Source organism: Urtica dioica, chromosome 8 (assembly GCF_054948205.1).
Source record: "Urtica dioica subsp. dioica isolate 48M chromosome 8, U.dioica_male_clone48M_v1_H2, whole genome shotgun sequence".
Taxonomy (NCBI): Eukaryota; Viridiplantae; Streptophyta; class Magnoliopsida; order Rosales; family Urticaceae; genus Urtica; species Urtica dioica.
The window spans coordinates 36,887,568-36,912,037 of record NC_142763.1 but is presented as its reverse complement, the minus strand read 5'-3'; the positions used below and the strand labels follow the sequence as shown (position 1 = coordinate 36,912,037).

Below are 24,470 nucleotides of genomic sequence, written 5' to 3'. Positions count from 1 at the left end.
GTAGCACGTCTCTCTTCTTTCCTCGGTAACTCGAGCAACCACGACAGTTTTTATCACAAGAATCACTCGAGAGAAAAGGAATTAGTGAGTTGGCACTTTTAAACACGACGGCTCGAGAACAAGTCTCAAAGTCGAAGAGCTAAAAACGCTAGGTCAAATGTGGACCTAGGTGCCAAAATAAAAACGAAAAGAACTTAGAGAGAGAGAGAGAGAAAGAGAGAGAGGATGGGCGGCCAAGCTAGAGAGAGAAGCTCTCAATCTCTAAAACTTGGGATGAATGAACAATGAGAATGAAGCCTCTATTTATAGGGGAGGGATTACCTTCATAAAGGTAGTTTCCTCTTTTGTAGAATATCACATATTCATGAGCAAATATTGCCCATGTCCCCTTTAATTCACACGGCCATCTCTATGCTTCTAGAAGCAAATTTGTTTCCTCTTTTTGCTTGCCTTGGCCGCCCAAATACATTCCTCAATTAGGGAATTTGTTTCCTTTTTTTTCTTTTGGAAAGTATCTACATACATTAATGCACAAAATAAACTCTCTTTCACACCATGGCATGAACGAAATTCAGCCTCCTTTTCCTAGGGTTGGACGTGCAAGGCTTCTAGAATGGGTTTCTAGATTTTTCTTCACTTGTTCATGACAACATAAGAAAAGCCCATTAAGAATTTTCAAGTAAAATTCCATGAAGTGAAATTAATCCTCAAGGCCCAATAAACTCTTCATGGCCGAGTGTTTTAAGTTTCATTTGTCATCATATGACAATGTCAAAAAATTTATTGACATTCATTTCGTCCTATGTCTAAAAAGACAAAAATACCCTTTAGACAATTTTCATAAAACTTGTCTCGTTCTTGTTTTGACTTAGCTTCTAGTTTAACTATTCCTACTCGATATGATTTGTGACAGTGACCTCATGGATCCAAATGAACAAAGCTTGAGCTAAAAACTTAGACTCTAAAGTTCACAAACCTTTTCCAATTTTAGCTTAATGTCAACTGACTCCACTAAAAAGTTGACACTGAAAATCTCTCGGTTCAATTGAATTTATTTTCTACTCAAGAATTCAACCTAATTATGATGAGCGGATCCACTGAATATTATCTATGTTTACCATTCATGAATGTCATCAGCTAGTCGGGATTTACTAAATTACCATTTTACCCTTCTAGCTGTTATTTCCTCAACTCCTTTGTCGCTTGTGAATAAGTTAGAAACAATGTATTGACGAGGAGCTAACAAGTCACATTGTTTCATCCAAAAGAGTCAAGACTCAATTTGGACACTGGCCAGTTCATTTATTCAGATTCCAAGGAACAAAGCATGAGGTGATATACATTGCATTTCAGCAATCTTGTACATGAATTCCATATCTATGAGAACTTCACAAAGTTACTCATGACATCTTCACAACTTAGTACTTCACCAATAGGTCTTGTTCAGAATCACATAGTGAGTCCGAACTCTGACTTTCTCAAATGAGAATACGTAAGCTGTGAAATGGCATGTCTCATTTCAGGATTAAGGTAAGCACGATGCAATTCATACGTAGTGACTTCGAGACATAAGAGGTTAAATGGTTGGTTCTTATCTTGTCTCTAGAAGTGCACTGGTCAATTCAGTACCTTCAAAAGATACCTAGAAGAACTATAGAGTCTCCAACTCTCAATGCCCCATAACCAGACATCATAGATTCTCCTAACAATCGTACTGAGGTCAATAGTCATTTGACCCTTTGATTGCAAATATATCGTTTTAAGCAAACTACGAAGAGTTTGTTCATGCAATTCTACATTTGTCTCTTCGTAAGTTGTTAAGTTTGTTTATGGACTAAAGACTAATGTTTTATCATAAAGCTTCAAACAGACAAGAAAAATGAATGAACATTTCAACTTTTTATTAAATGAATAAGCAATTACAAGCAAGAGTCTTCGTGAGACTTTATTACATCAAATGTACAAAATAAATACTGCAACTCTTCTTCTGGGCACCATTGACAACAAAGCTTACCAGTGGGATGGAATGAAGGAAAGAATTCCTAAGAGAATATGTGTACCAAGCTCACCAAAGCGGTGAAGGCAACGTCAAATGATTTCTCCGAGGCAAAGAGAAAGGTGTGCGATGACAAGTAAGTAGGACTCCACAGACAGGAGCTACTAAAATGTGTCGATAGTCAAGTCGTCGAGGACGTCGACGGGATGAAGTGGGGGATGGGCTCCTGCATACAAGTTGGACGAAGTCCGAGTCAAATGTAAAACTCGTGCAAATAGTCAGTGCCGTGTTGGTAGGTCTGTGGGGACGAAGATCGTGCACCGATTATATGATGCACATGACTTGTGAAGCTAGTGGGTGGAGTCGAGACTTATGGGAGCACATACTCCCACACCTAGTCGAGCAAAGATTGAGAGAGTTGACACAGACTTCGAACTTAAGTGAAGCGCTCAGTCGAAGCCACAGTCAAGCAAGCGATTGAGTGGAGAAAGGACATAGCAAGGTAGTGTGTATCGGAGGGTCGTCAAGAGGGTGCCAGAACTCGAGTGGGGGAGAGACCTTACACGAGAGTTTGTTTGGAGCACGCAGCGTTGTGTAAAGCTTGAGTGGGGGAGATACCCTACATGAGAGATGTTCCAAAGAGCTGTCCAACTAACACCAAAGTTAGGTGTTGGGGAAGGACGCGAAGAAGAAGCAATCACAAGTGAGACAACCGAGTAAGTCGACCAAGAGAAGAATAGCATCACTACCCGATGTTAAGTTTAGGAGAGACAATTCGAGTCTAAAAACCCCAAACGAAGGCCATGGATAGAGAAAGAACATGTGCCACAAGTTGCTAAAGCCGAGCTAAGACGAAGCAACAACTAGCACAAGCAAGAGAGATAGTGTGTACTGGAACAGTGGACGAACTATTGGAGACTCGAAAATCGAGTTTGCCTAAGGTTTGTGCACTCCATTTATCATGCTATAAGAGAAGCTAGCGAGAGATCAATGCACCAACATTCTAGAATCCTTAAAGAGAAAACATGCATTTGGGATAGAAGACGTTCGGCCAAGTCCAAAAGTGGGTGCAAGTAGGCCATCATGAATAAGAACAATCCTGAACGTATGTCAAGTCGAGTCAAGAGTCAGACAAGGCAATCAAGAGGAGTAGAGCCACTAGTAGAGCATACTCAAAGAAGAAGACTCGATGGTAGACTTAGGAATGGCCGTGCCTCGGCCACATCCTCGATAAGAAGTCACTCGACTAGAGCAAGCTAAGAAGCGTTAGAACGTCGAAGTTAATATTGGAACGGTTTGAAACTCATGTAATCAGTAATATGATGAGGGAACAACATCAAATTGATGAAAAGTTTGAGGGTCAAAGGAACTGATGAGTTACCCACCGTAAAGATTTCAAGCTTAGTTCAACGCCGAAAAATAATGCCATAAGGGGCAGTTCCTCGATACCGGGTCGAGACCACGCTAAAGAGTGCGGGCGTAAAGGCGCAAAAACCAAAGAGTTAAGTCAAAAGACTGAAGATAAAATGAACATCAAACCGAAATCCAGAAGTAGGGCGCGTAAAGGTCGTCACGAAGTGTGATTCCTGCAGAAGCTAGAGGATGTCTACGAGTTAAAAGTCGGAAGATGAGCCAAGGTGCAGATAGAGGACGACAGTATCCAGACGCCAAAGGCTAACCCATCGATGAGGGTATCGATTTAGTGAGTACGGGAGAATATCACGGTCGTCCGGGAGATGACCGGCCGGTAGACCGCTGGGGGCCTAAGAGGGGCGGGAAGCGTGTGCCAGGCATGGGCAAATGTTCCGCACGGGATGGAACCCTCCTTAGAAAGTCTAAGGTGGCTCAGACGGGATTCAAAGGCAAAGACCTGGCCATTCACGAGAGTCATGGCAAGTCAGATGGCAGGATGTTGTTGGTCTCTATTCGGTGTACCTTGGTGTAAAGTTCTCCACTTCCCGACAGTCTCAGTGACTGAAGTGAGCTTCTCGTGTGCCGAAGAGGCAGGCACGCGGGGTGGGCATACATAGTCGAAGAAGACTAGTGTGCCGTTCGATTTGGGATAGGCTCGGACCAGTATTGCCAGGGCAATACTGTGCAACTTCTATCACACACGGCGGTTATTCCATAGAGTTTCTCCGGATCTGAGTGTCGACCCCATGAGAATCGAATTTATCATCGAATGGACATTCTCGTTCCACAGATGGTAGAAATGTCCCTAACGTGAGGAGTCCGAGGTCCGACTCTATTCGCGGGACTTGTAGCTTGAAACACATGGCGTGAGCGAAACATGGGAAGATCAAAAAGATGAGGGCTAGGTTGTGAGTCGAGTTGCTCCTCCGGACATTCATTTGCATGTGTTGCGAAACGAGAAGTCAGAGTAAAGGACTTTGGGTACGGGTGTCGCCCTAAGTCCAATGTACGCCTACTCAAGAGAGGAATACTATAGCCCATCGTGAAGGGAATGGATGATGACTTGATATTGTCTATGTTGGAATCGATCTAGGGTTTAAGAAAATAATTAACGCTTCGGTAAGCAGCGGAATTTTAAAAATTTTCTTTTCAAGTAAAAACAGTTTTTTACTAACCTAGACAAAGAGCAAGTACATGTAATTAAAAACTATTATGAGTATAGAAGTTTACTAACCTTTCTTGAAGCTTGAACTTTGAAGAAGCTTTTGGAATGTTTGCAACGCTCGTCTCCCCTCGCAGCACGTCTCTCTTTCTTTCCTCGGCACCTCGAGCAACCACGAAAGTTTCTATCACTAAATCACTCGAAATAAAGGAATTAGTGAGTGGGCACTTTTAAACACTACGACTTAAGAACGAGTCTTGAAGTCGCAGAGCTAAAATCTAGGTCAAATGAGGACCTAGGTGCCAAAACAATAAAACGAAATTGAAGAGAGAGGGAGAGAGAGGATCGGCCACAATGTCTAGAGAGAGAGTCTCTCAATCTCTAACTTGTGTGGAATGAGAAAACAATGAGAATGAGGGCCCTATTTATAGGAGAACGGTTAGCCTTATAAATGGGAGTTTCCTCTTTTTTCCAAGCATTCATGAGCAATCTCTTATTGCCCTTTTCTCCATATGCGCCCATCATCTCATTCCCTTAAGGGATTTGTTTCCTAATTTGTTCCTTTCTAGCCTTGGCCGATTCCCATGTGCATCCATATGCAAATTTGTTTCCTCTTTTTCTTTTGGCAAGTATCTTGATACATTTATGCACAAAATATTCTCTCTTTCTCTTGGGTATTTGGGCGCCTATCACCTTCTAGAAGGGGCTTCTAGAAGCTTTTCCATTTTGTTCATGACAACATGAAAAAGACCCATTAAGAATTTTCATTAAAATTCTTATGAAATGAAATTAATCCACAAGGCCCAATTAATCTTATTATGGCCGAGTGTTACTTGTCATCAAATGACCATGTCAAAAAATTTATTGACATTCATTTCATCCTATGTCTCAAAAGACAAAAATACCCTTTTAACAATTTTCGTTCTTGTTTTGACTTAGCTTCCAGTTTAACTATTCCTAATCGATGTGATTCGTGACAGTGACCTCATGGATCCAAATGAACAAAGCTTGAGCTAAATACTTGGACTCAAAAGTTCACAAACCTTTTCCAAGTTTAGCTTAATGTCAACTGACTCCACTAAAGAGTTGACACTGAAAATCTCTCGGTTCAAATGAATTTATTTTCTACTCAAGAATTCAACCTAATTATGATGAGCGGATCCACTGAATATTATCTATGTTTACCCTTCATGAATGTCATCAGCTAGTCGGGATTTACTAAATTACCATTTTACCCTTCTAGCTGTTATTTCCTCAACTCCTTTGTCGCTTGTGAATAAGTTAGAAACAATGTATTGACGAGGAGCTAACAAGTCACATTGTTTCATCCAAAAGAGTCAGGACTCAATTTGGACACTGGCCAGTTCATTTATTCACACTCCAAGGAACAAAGCATGAGGTGACATACATTGCATTTCAGCAATCTTGTACATGAATTCCATATCTATGAGAACTTCACAAAGTTACTCATGACATTCTCACAACTTAGTACTTCACCAATAGGCCCTGTTCGGAATCACATAGTGAGTCCGAACTCTGACTTTCTCAAATGAGAATACGTAAGCTGTGAAATGGCATGTCTCATTTCAGGATTAAGGTAAGCATGATGCAATTCATACATAGTGACTTCGAGACATAAGAGGTTAAATGGTTTGTTCTTATCTTGTCTCTAGAAGTGCACTGGTCAATTCAGTACCTTCGAAAGATACCTAGAAGAACTATAGAGTCTCCAACTCTCAATGCCTCATAACCAGACATCATAGATTCTTCTAACAATCATACTGAGGTCAATAGTCCTTTGACCCTTGGATTGCGAATATATCGTTTTAAGCAAACTACGAAGAGTTTGTTCATGCAAATCTACATTTGTCTCTTCGTAAGTTGTTAAGTTTGTTTATGGACTAAAGAATAATGTTTTATCATAAAGCTTCAGACAAGGAAGATTGAATGAACGTTTCAACTTTTTATTAATGAATAAGAAATTACAAGCAAGAGTCTTCATGAGACTTTATTACATCAAATGTAGAATATAAAGATTACAACTCTTCTTGTGGGCACCATTGACAACAGTCTAAGGCATCACACACGCAACCGGGTGGAGAGTCACACGGGAGAGCGCTTATGCGCGATTGACCGAGGTGACGCGAGGGAATCTAGGAACGAGGCGAGTGTTAGTGAGGCATTGCTCGGACAATCCTCGGCATTGGGATACAGTTCTAGTCGCTACGAGCGAGCATTTTCGGATGTAGTTCCCATTAGGACATATGTGTCCATGAGCACGAAGTGCGTGAGAGTTTCATGAAGAAGACCGAGGAAAGGTAGGATGGCCGCACAAGCAGGGGCGGAGCTACATGGGGACCAGCGGGTGCACGGGTCCCCACTGGCTCGGGACAAAAAAAAATTAATAGGCTTAATTATAATTATTAAAAAAAATTAAATAATACATATTAATAAATATAATAGGTACACTAGTATTGTCACAAAGTTGTTGCAGCTTAAATGGTCAAGGTTTAAGGGAATAGTGGGCACATGACAGCGTCCCAGGAAAATTTGCTTTTATTTTTTCTAATACAAACAGCAGCGTTTTTAAGAGAAAAATCCAAAAAAATATTCATTAACAAGTCTTCTTTTATCTTCAATGTTAAAAAAAACTCCAAATAGCAACCATACACTTTTTTTCTTCTTCTAGTTTATCATTTCAACTCTTCTCATTTTTTGTTTATCATTAACAAGGTAAATGTTTAATATATTATTCATATGTGCATTGCTCATTTTGTATTTTTATTATTAGAGTTTTCTAATCTTTTAATGCATACTATGTGTTTGATGAAAGTCCCAAATGAATTTTTTTTTTCTCTAATCATTGGGTGTAGATTTTTTTTATGAGTATAGATATGGAGAGATATTTCAAAAGAAAAGTAGACTCAACAACGACATTAATAGAAGAACATGCTAAAAGTGCAAAGAAGAGAAATGGAGATTTGGAGGTCAACATAGAAGAGCTCGCTACCGATCCGGGGTTAAGGATTCCGATTTTGAATTATCATCCTAATGTCCAAGATGACGTGCGTAGAAGGTATATGCTAAAAGGTCCTTGCCAACCACACAATCATGATTTTCCAAAAACTCTTTTTGGAACGAAACCAAGAAAATTCAACCCATCAAGATTTCAAGACTATCCTACTTGGTTGGAGTATAGCATAGCAAAAGATGCACTCTTTTGTTTATGTTGTTATCTTTACAAAGAAAATAATGGAGATCAAGGAGGTGGTGATTCTTTTGTTGGAAAAGGATATTCAAATTGGCAAAAGAATAAAGAGAGGTTGAAAGTTCATGTCGGGGGTCCGGATAGTGCTCACAACTATGCTTGGAATAAGTGTATGGCTTTGATGAACACGAAGCAACATATTGAGACACTTTTCAACAAACAATGCAATAAAGTGCCATTGCCTTGGTCAAAGTTTGTAAAAAAAGACTACAAGAAATGAGGGAAAGTGGTTGGGATTCTTTTATTATCCAAGTGTCATCTTTTTGTGAAAGCCACAATATACAAGTACCCGACATGAGTGATATCTACATACCTCGAGGAAGATCGCGGCGCAAGACTTATGTGACTACAAATTTACTTCACTACCGCGCGGGGTTGTATTACTCCGTCATTGATATGCAACTTCAAGAATTGAACAGTCGTTTCAACGAGGTAAATACTACATTGCTTCTTGGTGTAGCGTGTTTATGTCCCGATAATTTGTTTGTTGCTTTCGAGAAGCAAAAGCTTATTCAACTTGCCGGTTATTATCCAAAAGATTTTTCTGAAATTGAGCTCATGGAACTTGATGATCAACTTGAAAACTATATTGTTGATATGCGCTCAAGTGTAGAGTTTTCATATTTGAACGGGATTAGTCATCTTGCAAAAAAATGGTTGAAATGGGAAGAGATAAGGTGTATCATTTAGTCTACCGACTATTGACATTGGCATTGATTTTGCCGGTTGCGACTGCTAGCGTTGAAAGAGTGTTTTCTGGAATGCATCTCGTGAAGACCAAGTTACGCAATCGTATTGGAGATCAGTGGTTGAACGACAGTTTAATTATTTATGTTGAGAAAGAAATTTTTTATTGTATTGATAATGAAGTCATTATAGATCGTTTTGATAAATTAAAAACCCGTCGTGGAAATATGTAATAATTTTATCGAATTGGATATTTTTATTATATATTTTGTATCTTTAATTTTGTTTAATTTTTTTTTTTTTGGTCCCCCCTGAATTCAATTCCTAGCTCCGCCACTGCGCACAAGTGTAGTATTCCGCTGAAAGTTTGAGCCCATGACAATCACTCGTATAAGTTTAACTGTATTGTATGTAAAGGCTTGATGTATGCTTGAGTTGAGGGACGCACCGACGGTGTGGGAGCGACGATTGTACATGCGACGTATGATAAAATTTAGAGATTGACATAGGAAGCATGATATGTTTGTTTGACAAAAAAAAAATTTCCTTGCATTTATGGTGAATGGTGTTTGTCAGTGTTTATGGTGAATGGTGTTTGTCAGTAAACAACACGTTGCGAGCTCGTCGTAGCTCTATGTCAATTAGAGCGTGTCGTCATTACATTTTTGTAGTAGTAGTGTGTCGCTTATTTCGTTGTTTAGTTAAGAGTGGATTGATATGCATTAAATATATTTTCTTTTTTACTTTATTTGTGGAGGAGAATTGTGTCGGCCTGCATTCATTCATTTATCTGAAACCCAAATTTATTAGTATTTATTATTTAATGTGATGAAGACGATTTGAGCCACCTTCAACGTACTATTAAAAAAAATGACTTGAAAAGTCCAAGGCAAACAAAAATACCATTCAATTCAATCAAACCACTCAAAAAATATACACAAACAGACAAAAAAAAGTTTAAAAACACAAAATCTTCTTGATTAATTAATTATTTTTAATCAATAAACAAATCTAAATAATCACTAAACACGGATCTAAGGGAAGAAGCGATGCACAAGAAACGCCATTGGGCACGGTGAGGTCACATGATAGCACAAGCCTGGGGGTTCTCGTCGCTGAAGGCCGTGGTGTAGCGGACCTCTGTGGAGCTGGCACGTGCGAGCTGGGACACGTGCGGGTCCATGGCGTTCCTCACGTACCCCGCCGGGGCCTTCTTATCGTACACCCCTTGCGCGTACGGGTGCTCCACGATATCGTACGGCACGTACGGCCACAGCTCCGCCTTCTTGCCCGTCCGATACGCGACACGTGCCACCACCTTCCCCGGGTCTACGTATCCGACGACTGTCACCTTGTTCGCCTTCCTCTCCACGTCCACTTGCTTCACGCCCTTCATCCCCTCCAGCGCGTGCTTCACTTTGCGCTCGCACCCCTCGCAGTCGATCCTCACTTTCACCTCCACCGTCTGATCAACATCGATCGCCACACCAGATCATGACACGTGTTAGCTCTTAAACACAGATTCTATGCGTGTGCCATGTGCAGATATGGTCAATGCTTATCACTTTACTTTAGCTATATTTTTTTTTTCTTTTCGGTAGCAGACAAATTAAAGCAAGCCACGTGGATGAATAAGGTTCAGACAACGGAAATTATTATTGAAGATTCTTCTTTGGCTTCCTTATTCACTGGCTCTAGCTTTTTGTAGGCCTGTTTGCTTGGTAAAGAAGACTAGAGTACAACATGTTCTGTACTCTGATATATATGCGTTAAAACAAAAACAAAAACAAAACTGTTTTTTCAGGTATTTTTTGGTACGGGAAGAATTTTGTTCTTCTGATTTGCAGAAGCTAGACTCTCGACTCTAAGAGTTCTAATACTCAATTAAATAATAATCTTATCGGAGATCCAGATCTGGAATTATAGCTTTTGAATACTAAATCACAAGCCTAATCATGGATAAATTTATAGTTGCTGTTAAATATCAAAAAAGAAAAAATTACCTGCAATTGCTTGCGTTTCTTGTACTTGGAACCGCCATGAGACCCACAGTCGAAGACATGAGAGAAATGATCTAAAATACCCATTATAATATGGATGAGAATTAGATTATGTGATCAAAATTCTATGCTAGTGTATGTATAAAATATCAAAGAGAGATGATTTCCTTTCTTTTTTTCTTTTTCTTTTTTTCCCTAGAGAAAAGATTAGATTATGAAACTTGGGCAGACATAACTTAGTTGGAAGGGTCGACCACTTATATATAACGTTAAATTTCAAAGCCACTTTATTTCCTTCTGGGGTCAAGCTCCAAGTGTGTAACTAAAAAAAGGATATTAAAATATGCTTCATTCAGGGACAATCTTGGCATTAAACGCAATTTAAGCCACGTGTCGTGTGTCTAAAAGCTACGGTTATGGCGCCGATACGGGGCGTGAGGGTGCATGAAACGACTCTGCACCGACTATTTGTTAAGTGGGACCCACTGTTTTGGCGGGGATATAGGTGGAATTGGGATTTGTGGCCCACTCTGCTTTCATATCGGATCTGCTCTTCTTTTATGGAGTGGAAGTTACAAAGCAATCTCACTGCAATACACTATTTATTGATAGTCATGGGTGTGAATTGTGGAACCATGTTATTAGTGAAACTGGGTCCTAGATATTTCAAGTACGAAAGATATTTATTTAGACCAAGGTTTAAAATATAATCCAGTATCTCACGAGACAACTATAAGTCAAGCTAAAAATTACTCCTCGTAAAAAGAGGAAAAACACAACAATAATAGTACTTATTACTAGGATTAAAATTTCAGGGAAACTGGACAATTCCCATCCGAGAACCAGATTTTGGAGTGTCTCTGACACGGTTCAATACAAAATCGTCAATTTCTCTGAGAATTGGTGGGAACCGGACGAGAAGCGAACCAAATCCCGGTTCACAAAAATCGGCGTGATTCAGTTATTTTTTTTATAAAAAAACTGGGGTATAAAAACGGGATTTGGGTATGAAATTGCCTATTACGCCGAAAATTAGTGTCTATTTTTTTGTCGCGAAGCTTTAGATTCTTCACGTGAAACCGCCTCATCCCACTCTCGGTAGCCAGACGTTGAATAGTTCCTTCTCCGCGACGAGAAGCACGAGTAAGTTCTCAGATTCAGACATGTTTTGAATTTTGATTAAATCTGATGGTTTTGATGGTTTTTGTTCAAATTTCTTATGGATTTTTTAGGTTAAGTTAATTTTCTTAGTTATTTTCATGTTTATTAACATTAATATGATTTTTGTTTCAATTTTTTTTTTTAATTTGAAATTAGGGTTTTGAATGTGTTTTGTTGAAATTTCTTATAGATTTGTCATTGTTAAACTAAATTTTTTGTTTTGAACATGTAGATGAACTAATGTTATTTAAATCCGAATTTTTATTTTGATTTTTGTTTAATCTCAATTTAAATTAAGCTAATGTTATTTAAATGTTATGTTCATGAGAAATTATGATTTAGTTATATGAAATTAAATTATGAATATGTGTAGATGTTTTTGTGAAATTTAAAACTAATGTGATTTGTGAAAGGGCATTGTAGCGAAATAGCCAAACTGAAACTATGAAATTTGTTTTTAGCCTATGTTTCACAACTTTTAGGGAAATAGCCAATATGATTATGTGTCAATAATTAAGGTCTTATTTACCCTTATTTATTAATAAATTCGTCATTTTCTCTCTCCTATTTTTTTCCTACACTTTTTTTACATAAAAATTTCAAAAACCCTTATCTATCTCATATGAACTCGAAATTGAGTGATTCCAAATCCTACGGATTCGTTCCGCCGAGATCTTCAAAAATAGATCCATTGTGTTTGATGAAAAATAATGTTTAATACCATATATGTAGAAAAATCTACCTTAAATATGGAAATAACGAAAATTTTTTGAAATTATAAAAAAAAAATTGGAAATGTAAATATGATGCATTAAACATAATTTTCCATCAAACACATTGGGTCTATTTTTGAAGATCTCGACGCCACGAATTTGTAGGATTTGAAATCACTCAATTTCGAGTTCGTATGAGAAAGATACGAATTTTTGAAGTTTTGATGCAAAAAAAATTATTTAAAAAAAATAGGAGAGATAAAGTGACGAATTTATTAATAAATAAGGGCAAATCAGACCTTAATTATTGCCACATAAGTCATTTGGCTATATCCCTAAAAATTGTCAAACATAGGCTAGATCCAAAATCACATGTTTAAAGTGGTCTAATTAGTTACAAATCTCTTTGTGAAACTATGAATATGTGTATATGTGTTTATGAATACGTATTATTTGAAATTATGAATATGTGTATATGTGTTATATGAAATTATGAATACGTGTATAATTGTGTTTATGTCATATGTGTCTGTGACTTTGTGTTTATGACTTTATGTGTTATTTATAGACCTAAAGAATGACGTCACTTGACCCAACAAAGAATTATTGTGATCCCCGCCACAACGGAGGTATTATGAAAGATATTGCTCTTACTACAACAACCAGTATTTCCCACCACCACCTCCCGTCATTACCTCAGTCCTATCGCAACAAGTTTATCTAGCATACTTTTTCTCTACTGGTGTGACTCAATGGAAATACGACTATCATTTGGAAACGTACCAAAGTGCATATTGTCATTACTTGAGTTGGTATGATTATTGTATGATTATTAGCCGATGGATACTGCCGGAGTAGTCATTTTATTGCTTGTTTTTGTTTAATTATGCTATTTTGTGGATTGTGTTGATCTATGTTATTTTGTGGATTGTGTTGATCTTTTTCATTTTGAAATGTACTTGAATTCCTACACTATATAGGTCTTGTTTTCTTTTACATCTAAAGTTATATGTATACTTTTCTTTTCTCTTTACCGATTTTTAACTTTAATTTTGTTTTGTACTTTTTAGCAATTGAGATATCTTGCATCGCATCGCATCTTTCCATGTGAGACTCTGTATATACGAGAAAAGGCGAGTGTAAAGTTTTGGTCCCAACTTTAATTTTAAGTATCAAATTTTGGACTATTATACCATGACATTTAATCACGTATTTGTACCATGACACTTAATCACGTGTTTAACACCTTCTTAACTCTGTCAAATAGTGTACGATATATTTTGTTTTTCACTTTTTTTGCGGAAAGGTTATAGTTTCGTCAAATTAAATATTTTGATTTTTTTAGTGTCGGTTAAAATTTAAATTAAGCTTATTTTGATCAATTTATATCAAAATTAACTAAACGAGTAAAATTAATCATTTAAATTATTTTTAATTGAAATCGAAATAAAATTTAATAAGATAAATTTCAAAAATAAATAAAACGAATAATCTAAATTTTCCTCCACTTAATATTCTTACCACGACTTTAGATTAACAACTTGTTTAGGTATGTTTTTGCACAAGCAAAATTTGAATTCTATTGCTTAACATGACACGTATGTCAATACTTAATAGAGGGTTTGAGTTGCTATTTAGCAAGCAAACTACTGGTGGACCAATAAATTTATGCTTTTTTGCCTCTCTTTTTTCTTTCCCTTACTCATTTGGGTTTTGGATTCTATTGATTTCGCTCATAATTCTATCAATCAAATATAACATGGGACCACTTCATCTTCATTTCAAGTGTTTTTTTTTTTTTTGGTCGTTAAATAAATTCATTTAAAGTTTCAACTCTATTACTTTTCCGTCCGCGTCAATATAGCACCCAAAACATGATCTATATCTGTTATTTTAGCAACCAAAAAAATCTTTTATCTATATTTTAATTATATTTTATTTTATTTTATTTATCAAAGCTGTTATATATCTATTAACATGTCATATATCGTCCTTTATTATTAGGCAGGAGGGAACAACAGCAAGAAAACTTCATAGGGCTCTACAAATGCCGGAATTTTGGCTTGAACTAAAATTACAAATAACTGCTAAAGATAATATATTATTGTAACATTATTTTTTCATCGATAAAATGACATTTTTTTTTACTCAAAACCGACGTAAATACCTAGATGCCGAGCCCCAAAATCAATATAATACCCAAGTCAAATGACGAGGTTCATGTCATCACTTCATCGTTCAAGAAAATACTAAAACATGACTTTTAGAAGTCACATAAGCAATTATAAGTGACATTTTATCATTAAAAACGACATATCACTTCGACATCAATCAACGAAATTTCAATCATTCTGTCTTGAAAAAATTAATGTTTTGACATTAGAAGCGACAAACGAGCTTCTAATACTTTTCCGCGACTTAGAAGCTATATTAAAAGCGACATATCGATTCTAATGTGCCGCCAAATTTTGGCTCCTTATTTTTTCCATCAAATTTTTTATTCTTTACAGAAACGATGTTAGAAGCGACATGTCGTGAAAATTTTGACTTCTTGTTTTCTCCACTAATATTTTCAAAGTTAACAAAACAACGTCGTTTCGGATGACCTAAAAATTAGAAATTGTCCCTTATAATATAAGTTGCACTGGTATAAAACCGTATCTTCTTCTTTCTCGATCTAGAGGCGACACTCACCACATCATCTCTCTCTCTCTCTCTCTCTCTCTCTCTCTCTCTCTCTCTCTCTCTCTCTCTCTCTCTTTATGTGACCACGCCCAGCTACTCCGACCACCACGCCTTCCACTATCTCATTCTTTCTCTTCGCCGATGTCCTCTCTCTCTCTCTCTCTCTCTCTCTCTCTCTTCGACCACCGCGCGCCACTTTCCTCATCGCCTCTGCCGCAATCCTCTCTCTCTCTCTCTCCCTCATTCTCTCCGACCACCACCACCACCGAGACCCACAACCCACCGAGCTTCCACTGCCACACCACCTTCGTTTTGACCACCACACCACTGACGCCCTTTCTCAGCCCTTATCAACTCGAGCCCCGCACACCTCAACTCACTGTCGTCTCTCTAAATCTCTAAGTCTTTCTCTCTCTCTAAGTTCATCTCTCTCTCTAACTCTATCTTTCTCTCTCTCTCTGTCTGTTCGCAGACTCAAGCCCGTTCCTCGCCTCAGCCCGAGCCCGATCGAACTTGCGCCTCACTGTCACGTGCCTCGCACATATGATTGTCTCGCAGCCCTGCTCGCATCGATGAGCCGGTAAGCCTCTAACTCTTTCTCTCTCCCTCTCTCCACTCTCCAGTGAACTCTCTATCTGCCTTGTAGACCTGCCCTCGCACCATTGATCGCCTCGCGCAGCCACACACCTCGCAGCCCCGCGCCAAGCTCCGCATTTTCACTCTGCGTCATAGCTTCGCATCGCGTTGCGGCCCTATCAAGTCTGTCGCAGCTCCGCTCACTTCCTCGTGCCCTTCGAACGCTTCTACGAGACTTGAAGGTTAATGAGTTTTTATTTAGGTAATATGTTGAATTAATTTAGTAGCTTTGGAATTAGTTTAGTAATTATTTAATTATTTAAATTAATTAAGTAATATGTTAATTCAATGAGTTACAAATAACTTAATTAATTAGTTAGTTTAGTAATTCATATATTAATTTAATTTATTTAATATTTAGTAATATAACTCTTAAGTTGATTGTTTAGTTAAATAGCTAGATTCATATGTAAGTTTTTGTTTGCAAAGTACAATTAGATTATTAATATGTTAGATTACTATGCTAGTTTTACTTATGAATATTGTTGATGTAGATTTCGGGAACTCAACAATCACAAATACTATTTGAATGTATTTATCTTATTTATGTAATAGGTCTCCTAATGACTTCATATAAGAAACAAACAATATTTAATTTAAAAGAAATATGATACGAAATATTAAAAGAATAATCTTTATTAAAATCAGCTGCTTACAAAGAGGCGAAGTGTCGAACTCAAGTAAGCGAGCTCAACAATAGATTGAAAGAATTTATATAAGTACGTAATATAGAGCGAAATCTTGAGTGTGAAAAATAAATACAACGATTATTATTTATATACGAAGAAACCATCGTCGCTTGGACACGTGTTGATCAGCTCGTCACCACGTCACGGACTGGTCAAGTCTTAGATCCGATCTTCTCGATGACATTACGGGTTGACCATGACTTCGCTACTTGGCTGGGTCAACACGGCGGAACTGGATCATTTCTCTGCAGAATGGGCTTGGGTTTTTCCTCCTTGAGCCGGATTGGATCATTTATTGGGACTTTGGTTGAATTGAAGCCCAATAAATAATAATAAATTATTTTTTTATACCCCCACAATTAGACCCCAAATGTTTCCAAAATACTTCAAATTTTTTGAAAATATTTTGCGCGAAGAATTCGAACTGTATCGAAAATTTGGAGGGAAGTTGGTAAAAAAAATGTTGACACGCGCTTCATGTGATGGCGCGCTCTTTGTCAATGATTGACAAGTGGCGTGCTCTAGTCACATTGGAAAATTCGGAGTCGAAAGATCGCAGATGTCTGTTGATATTCTCGCGGATATCGAGTATTTGATTCGATTATGTCAGAGATTTTCTCGGAACGCAGTTAAATATAATTGCATATAAATTCGTGTAGTGAAAAGACAATTTTTCTCATTTATATTATGAGCATCCGAAGTGAAAAAGGGTAATTTCTCTCTCTCTCATTCTCTTACTTTTTCGAACTCTCATTTTCTCTATGAGTTCGTAGTTCCGTATAGACTTCGGCTAGTGCCCGATGACGGAGAGAAGAGAAGAAGAAGAAGAAGAAGAAGAAAATGGATCAAGTCCCAGAACTTGCTGAAGGGGGCGAGAAAGAGCCTACTGCCGAAGTCCCTGTGGCCGAGGTGACTGGAGCCGATAAAGGGAAAAGAGCTGCTGAAGGAAGCAGGGTGTCGTCGAAGTCGCGAAGTGGTGGCCGGCCCGACTCCGCTCCGTCCTCGTCAAGAAAGAAAAAACATGTCATCAACTTCCACTCCGCTCTTAGTTCGACTAGCGAACTTAAACAAGTTCATATTTTTAGTCACTTCGTCCCTTACACCTTTAAGTCTAGATGTGAAACTCAGGAGTTTGACCATCGAGGTCTAACCTTTTAGGGAACAAGGACATCTTTTTGCCTTCTGCTATAACCTTTTTAGATTTAAGGGGGATTCGTGAAACCTCTAGAAATCCAAACCCTTCTTCTTCCTCCCGGAGCCACAGCCGAGAACATCATAAAGGGTTTCCGTTGTATATACGAAATTTGGCTAGAATCTTGCGGGCTAAGGTTTCGTATTCACCCGCTTCTGCTAGACTTCGTTGAGGCTCTCGAGTTAACCCTACCTCAGATGTATCCGAACTTCGTAAGGATGGTACTGGGTGTAATAGTTGTGGCCCAAGAACAAAAGGTCGAACTCACTCTTATGGATTTAGTCCGTCTTTGTGTTGTCAAGGCGAACTCAAAACACGATCCGAAGTGTTTCTATCTTTTGAAGGCCGCGGGCAAGAGACTAATTTCGGGTCTTCCTTAGAAGGACAAGTACTGGGAGAGACAATAGTTTTACTCCGCCATCAACGAGCATTCCCTCAGGAACTGAGCTTGTTCTTTCTCATCAAAGTGGGCGATCTCACCGAGTATGCTTGGATTTATTATTACTTTTGTTCGTATTTTAAGTAGTTAGCGAAGTATGTTAAAATTTCTTTTTTGTTTCATTTTTCAGGAAAGATCAAGACACCCTCTCAAGGAGAAGAGTTCGCCGAAAAACTTTCAAAGTTGCGGGATGGTTGTGAATAGTGGTCGAGCATTACCTCGTACAGGTTCACTTCGGCTAAACTTTGGCCATACCCCCCGAACTGTCTTCGAGAAGGATCTTAAAGAAGGTTAGTTTGATAGAAACTAAGTTCGCATTTTTCTTTTATCTCTTATTATTATTATTATTTTACGAAGTCTTTTTAGATGTAGGGGACAACATGAACATTCCGGTGAATGCTCGCTAATAAGAAGAGAGGCGTTGCATCGACCTCGACTCCGGTGCCGATGACGCCTACTAGCGACTTTGACATCTAAGTGACGGGGATGATGTTGTTAACTTCGGTCCTAGTCGTCCATGTGGACTCGGACGAGGTGCCCAGGGCGATCGAGACCACGGAAGGGGGTCTTTTCGGGAGGCAAAGCCCCTGAGTCTGTTGCTCTCATGATCGAGGAGGAATGCTCGCTAAGGCGCCGAGGTCACGACATCACCTGAGAAGAGAAAGGATCTGGCGTGCCGAATTCCAGAGGGCGAAGTGCCCGATGACGGAGATAAGAAGAAGAAGAAGAAGAAGAAGAAGAAGAAGAAGAAGAAGAAGAAGAAGAAAATGGATCAAGTCCCTGAACTTGCTGAAGGGGGCGAGAAAGAGCCTACTGCCGAAGTCCCCGTGGCCGAGGTGACTGAAGCCGATAAAGGGAAAAGAGCTGCTGAAGGAAGCAGGGGGTCATCGAAGTCGCGAAGTGGTGGCCGGCCCGACTCCACTCCGTCCTCGTCAAGAAAGAAAAGACATGTCATCAACTTCCACGACGCGTAGAATCACATGGTGTGCGATGACATTTATTCTTCGGCGAGGTTCCTCTCTCAGCTAACATGCCTCGGTATGGGCCTCCCGATCGTACCCGAGCTTGCCGAGGTGGACTGGTATAGGATGATGGCTTCGATCATCACCGGGGTAAGCATATTTTCGTGTATTTTATTTTATATAGTCGAGCAGTTATACTTGATATAATTTTGTATTTACTAGTAGTCGAGCTTACCAAACCCCTTTTTTTTTTACTTTTTATATTTCAGATGTCGACCCAACTGAACCAAAGCATGTTTCATTATGAGAAACGCATCCTCGATGCTAAGGCCGAGCGGAACCAGCTGGCCGAAGTGCACATGTGAAACCTCGAAACTTAGCCATATAAAAGAATTAGAAATTTCGACGTAATATTTTCCAATTTGAATTACATGTTACGTGCTGCATATGCTTTATGTTTTATTTGTGCCTTAAATGTTTTCAATTTTTATCTATTAGATATTTTTATTCGATGATTTATTGGTAAATTTGAGACAAAATTATATATGTATATATTTAATAGTAATGAAAATTTTAGCTATATGTGACACAATCCCTTAAAATAATTTATATGTATATTAATTTTGTACGTACATATAACAAGTCTGATAGCTAAGGTATATGGCTATTGCTAAGCATCAATTATGGTAATCAATTTAGAATATTCTAGAGTTATTCATAGATTGCTTTTAGCATGTGGTTATTTGTACGTAGCAATCCACTTTTAAATGTTTTTATTTGGTATTAAAGACTTGCGATGTGTGCGTAGCATGTGTTTATTATTTTATTTACGATAAAAGAAAATAAAAGGTATGATGTCTTGATATCTTTCTCGCGCACATTTTGGTATTTCTATACTATTTTATACACTGGTATGTATATATAGCAAGTACGTAGACTTTCTGTAAGCAGTGACTATTCCTTCCAATATTAGTTTAGCATTTTATGATGGGTAATGAATGTAGGTTTTCAATGCGTTTATCAGTTACGAACGTGGATTTCAATCCCACATCTCTCCCTAGCTCTCTTTTACGTTTCTTTTTCCCTTTGTCTTTTTCCTCCCCACTGCTCTCCTAAAACCAAATAAAATAAAACCTTAGACAACGATTAGTATTTTTCTTCCCGAATTTTGGAGTCTAGAAGAACAATACCAGCCATTCTAGCTCTTCTAGTATTTTTTTTTGGGCGATAACTATTGTTCTTCACTTTTTCCTTTAGGAATGGACATCCATTATTCTTTTTTTTTTTTGTGTAAATAAAAATTTAAGATAAAATCGTTTAGTTGTCTTGATGAGTTTGTTTTATATTTGGGGTTCAACGACTCGAATATTATTTTAATCTTTAATTTTTATACCGAAATATTAAAGATGTTTATAATATGTACATTAAATTTCATAATTTTTAGACAAACCGTTTTGTTTCTAAAATTCAATTATGATCAGCACGCATAATTTCGTTTTCTATTTCAAACTGCGTAGTTTGGTATTTAATTAAAGTACCTACGAAACATATTTTTATATGAATTTTTTTTATATAAAATATTTTGGTACGTCGTGGATATATGATAAAGTTTATATGAATTTTTTAATGTGTTTTTATGTATAAAAGAAATATTTTCAGACTGGTATGCAGATTATTTCAGTTTTCTCTGATATCCTTTTTATCATTTTATACTTTGATTTTGTTTGTTTTCGTCAACTTAAACTCCGATTTTGGTCTTATCACTGAAGACTAATATGTTTAAATTTATATTTTCTAGTCTCTGGAATTTTTCCAGAATTTTTCTCTGAAATTATTTTTTTTCCCGGAACCAGAGGACGAAGGGTATTTTCGTCTTTTGACGTCCCTGTTCGTTCTCTGATTTTTTTTTTCAGAAACTATGTTATGTCTAGAAGTGTCTTATAAGAACCTAATTCCTATCTGTTGGAATAGGTCCCGAGCCGAATAGCTTTTCCAATCGTTCGAGACTCTAAGAACTTTTCCCCGACTCAATAAGGTGAGAATAATCTCACTACAATACGGATTAGTTTAAAATTAATTACGATGAGTGTGTGATCTGAATTGGTTAATATGTGTTATATGATTGATTGCGTGATATTTCTTATATGCGTGTATGTGTTATTGAGTGAATTGTGTGATATTTCTTATATGCGTGTATGTGTTATTGAGTGAATTCTCTCGAGCCGACCTACGGGCTCATAAATGGAGTTTTCTCATGTGATATGTTTATTAGATGGTGCGAACTATGGGAGGTCGCAGCCCCGTAGTTCGTTTCCAAAGTGTACACTGAAATTGGTATGACTACTCTAGGGGCACCCCGAATAAAATTTGATAAGTTTTATGATACGAAAGACCATGACACTGTTAGAAATTAAAACACTAATAACCGGATCATGCATTGCATTACTCATCTTTTTTGTGAGTCATAGTTATTCTCGCTGAGCGTTAGCTCATATTATGTGTATTCGTCCGTATTGTAGGTAAGTAACAAATGAACAAGTGAGGAGGGTGGATCCGCGGCGTTCGATGGCTAAGGGGTTGGGTTGTGGTTCCGCTCGCTTATTGAAAAGACTTCCGCCATGCAATTTTCTAAATATTCGGTTTGAGATTTTTTTTATGCTTAAGATACTTTCCAAGTTCAATTAGTTTTGCAAAACTGAAATTAAATTTTTATGGTTTTATTTTCGTCGAATATTCCAACCATCTACTTTAGTTTGGAACTCCGAATTAAGTATTTCTCTTATTTTCATCAAATGTTTTGTAAGATTTCAAGTGTTGGTTATTTTCAAAGTTATTTTATTTAAAAGTCTAAATTTTATAAATAAATGCAATGATGTTTTAAAAATAAAAAAAATTATCCACTATTTTTTTTTCTAAATAAAAGAATTAAGATTAGTATGACGGTCCGGAAAGCCGGGTCGTCACAGCACAAGGGGACGGAGTTCCTTCAAGCCGAAATCAAGGCGATGAACGATAAGTTCGTCACACTTTAAGATGATCTCCTTGCTAAAGACGCGGTTCTTGAGAGGGCGAAGAAGATGAATGAAGAGTTCGCTGGCGAGGCCCAATTCATGTCTGTCAACCTCGGTGACAAGAAGGAGAAAATCAAGAAGTGGGGGGCTTATGCTGACGGCTTGAAGAGGGAGAAGGAAAGGCTTGCGGTCGACCTGGTTGCTAGGGACAAAGAGGTGAAAGATGCTCTCGAGGAGCTTTCACGGACGAAGAGGACGGCAAAGGCGGATCGAGATCGGACTGTGCACGCGGCGAAGAAGATGACTTCGCTGCGATACCGGGAGCATATTCCCAAGTATCGAGCTCAGAAGGAGAAGACGGACGAGACCATCCTCGTCCTAAAAAAAGCTTGAGCAGTGCCGGGAGAACAGGGAGCTGATCTCGGAGGCCCTCAAGGGTGAGATCTCGGATTGGACTGGCGAGATGAAGGACACTAAGGATGATATCTCTCAGTACAAGGCCGATTACGCGGCCATCGCCATCTTCGAGGTTGAGGAAGATTCTTTCACTCATCATTCTATAATATTCTACTAATTGCAAATATACAATATGAAAGCAAAGGGGTCTGATGTGTCTGAAGAGCTTTACGCTCTTTCGGTTGGACTATTTCAGAACATTCACATGTATCCGAACTGTGTGGTCAACAGTGTGAAGATGATCACTTCTCGTCGTGTGAAGTTTATCACAACGACTTGTGCGTACCTATAGATGACTACACTTTCTACGGAAGAATGGATGATGTCGTCATGCTGAATTATTGACGTGATTGACGAGTCATATTATTCTGATCCGTTGATATGGTGACAAACACAACGCACAAAGATAAGTACGAGCACTTCTATGGCAAAAGAATAGTTCATGGACGAGCCATTTATACTCAAGACTCAAGAGAAACAAGTCTTATACTTGATCGACCCTCGTAATGTTGATGATGAAGAATGGAATGTCGTTGAAGTTTGTGATCATTAATTTGTGTGGGATTTGCTTGACATCGACGCGTCGTCTTCGGCTAAGGTTCCATTGTCAATACAACAAACTGACTTCAATCTTCTGTCTCATCATCACAAAAATTATGAAGCAACTCTTGTGAGTGACGATAGTGAAGACGAATGTAGCTGATTTTATAGGCGACGACAAACACGAGGAAGTTATCTCTCATTTTATTGGAGATAATCTTGATGATGATATTGAGATAGAAGAGAATGACTTTATATGCGATGATGAAGATTGAGTAATATTTTAATCGTGTTATATTTATTTTTAACTAAGTTATATTGATAGTGTGACTAGTAACATTTTCTAATTTCTTTTTCAAATGCAATATCTCCACAAACTTAGGCGATGGAGGCAGTGATCCACTGGAGACACCTACATATGGAGGACGAGGTGTTACGATGGGTACCGATTCCCAGAATGTAAGAAAGAGAAAGAAAATGGTCATTTTGATCCAATTTTACGACATTTTTATCCACCCAAGAAGAGGGTATTGCAGCCGAGAAGGTAAAGAGTGGCGAGAAGATTGACACGCTTGTCAACAGTGTGGGGGGCCTGTTACGAGTGCATATTCCTCCCGCCACTCCATCGTCGCATGATTTTACGCCGCAATAAGAGCGATTATGTCTGGTCTTCACATAGAGTTCGACTTTGTGTATGTAGACATGGAGACTAGGGGAGCTTTGACCGGCTGATTGTCATTGCGCTCTCATCGATAAGACTGTTGTCTGTGACGTGAAAAAGCGTTTTCGTGACTGAAAGGCTAAATACAGTTCCCGATTCAAGAATTTGTGTGGTGGAAAACGAGATGTGGTGCTGACTAACAAGCCAAAGGCGTTGACTGTCGATGAGTGGACGGCATGCATTGATAGAATGGAGACCAAGGATTTCAAGGTAACTATTATTGAACATTTTCTACAAATAATATTGTTACAAGTTAGAAAACTGACCAAGTGGAAATTTGGGCTTGCATTTCTCGGATCCTCTATCTCAATCTGACACGTCTTTGATAAAAAAAAAAACAGATTTTCAAGTTCTTAGGACCTTACTTAGGAACTTGTAAAGGCTTTTTATCAAATACGTGTCAGATTGAGCATAGAGGATCTGAGAAATGCAAGCGCAAACCTCCACTTGGTCAATTTTCTAAACTTGTAATTTTGCAGAAAAAATCTAAACAAAACAAAGCTAACCAAGCAAAAAAGACCACACAAAGTCGGTAAGGGACGGTATCATTTACTCACTATCGATGGATGAACGTAAGTTTTAATTAAAATATAACTTATTCAATTTATTTAATAAGTATACTAATTCATTATCGACATTTGTAGAGGTAGGCTAATGGTTTGATGCTCGAACCGCTCCTTGCGTGGGAGAGACTCTATAAAACCATTCATAGGGAATGGATTACGCCTGCTACTGGACA

The 24,470-nt window shown here is 38.1% G+C and overlaps 1 protein-coding gene across 1 annotated transcript; it reads right to left on the bottom strand.

Moving 5' to 3' along the window:
• Positions 1-9,409: 9,409 nt before the first annotated feature.
• On the bottom strand, positions 9,410-10,747 carry LOC149389612 (heavy metal-associated isoprenylated plant protein 26-like). Its single transcript, XM_089623506.1, has 2 exons — positions 10,530-10,747; positions 9,410-9,991 (listed from the first exon to the last, which is right to left on the bottom strand). Exons 1-2 carry the CDS (start codon positions 10,611-10,613, stop codon positions 9,608-9,610), a joined length of 468 nt encoding a protein of 155 aa, XP_089479632.1. The 5' UTR covers positions 10,614-10,747; the 3' UTR covers positions 9,410-9,607.
• Between the last annotated feature and the right edge of the window lie 13,723 nt (positions 10,748-24,470).

What these genes read in the sequence shown, in the direction of transcription:
- LOC149389612 (XM_089623506.1), bottom strand. Translation starts at nt 10,613, where the DNA reads ATGGGTATTTTAGATCATTTCTCTCATGTCTTCGACTGTGGGTCTCAT. An exon ending in AGAAACGCAAGCAATTGCAG is followed by an intron (nt 9,992 to 10,529) that starts GTAATTTTTTCT and finishes GATGTTGATCAG; the next exon opens with ACGGTGGAGGTGAAAGTGAG.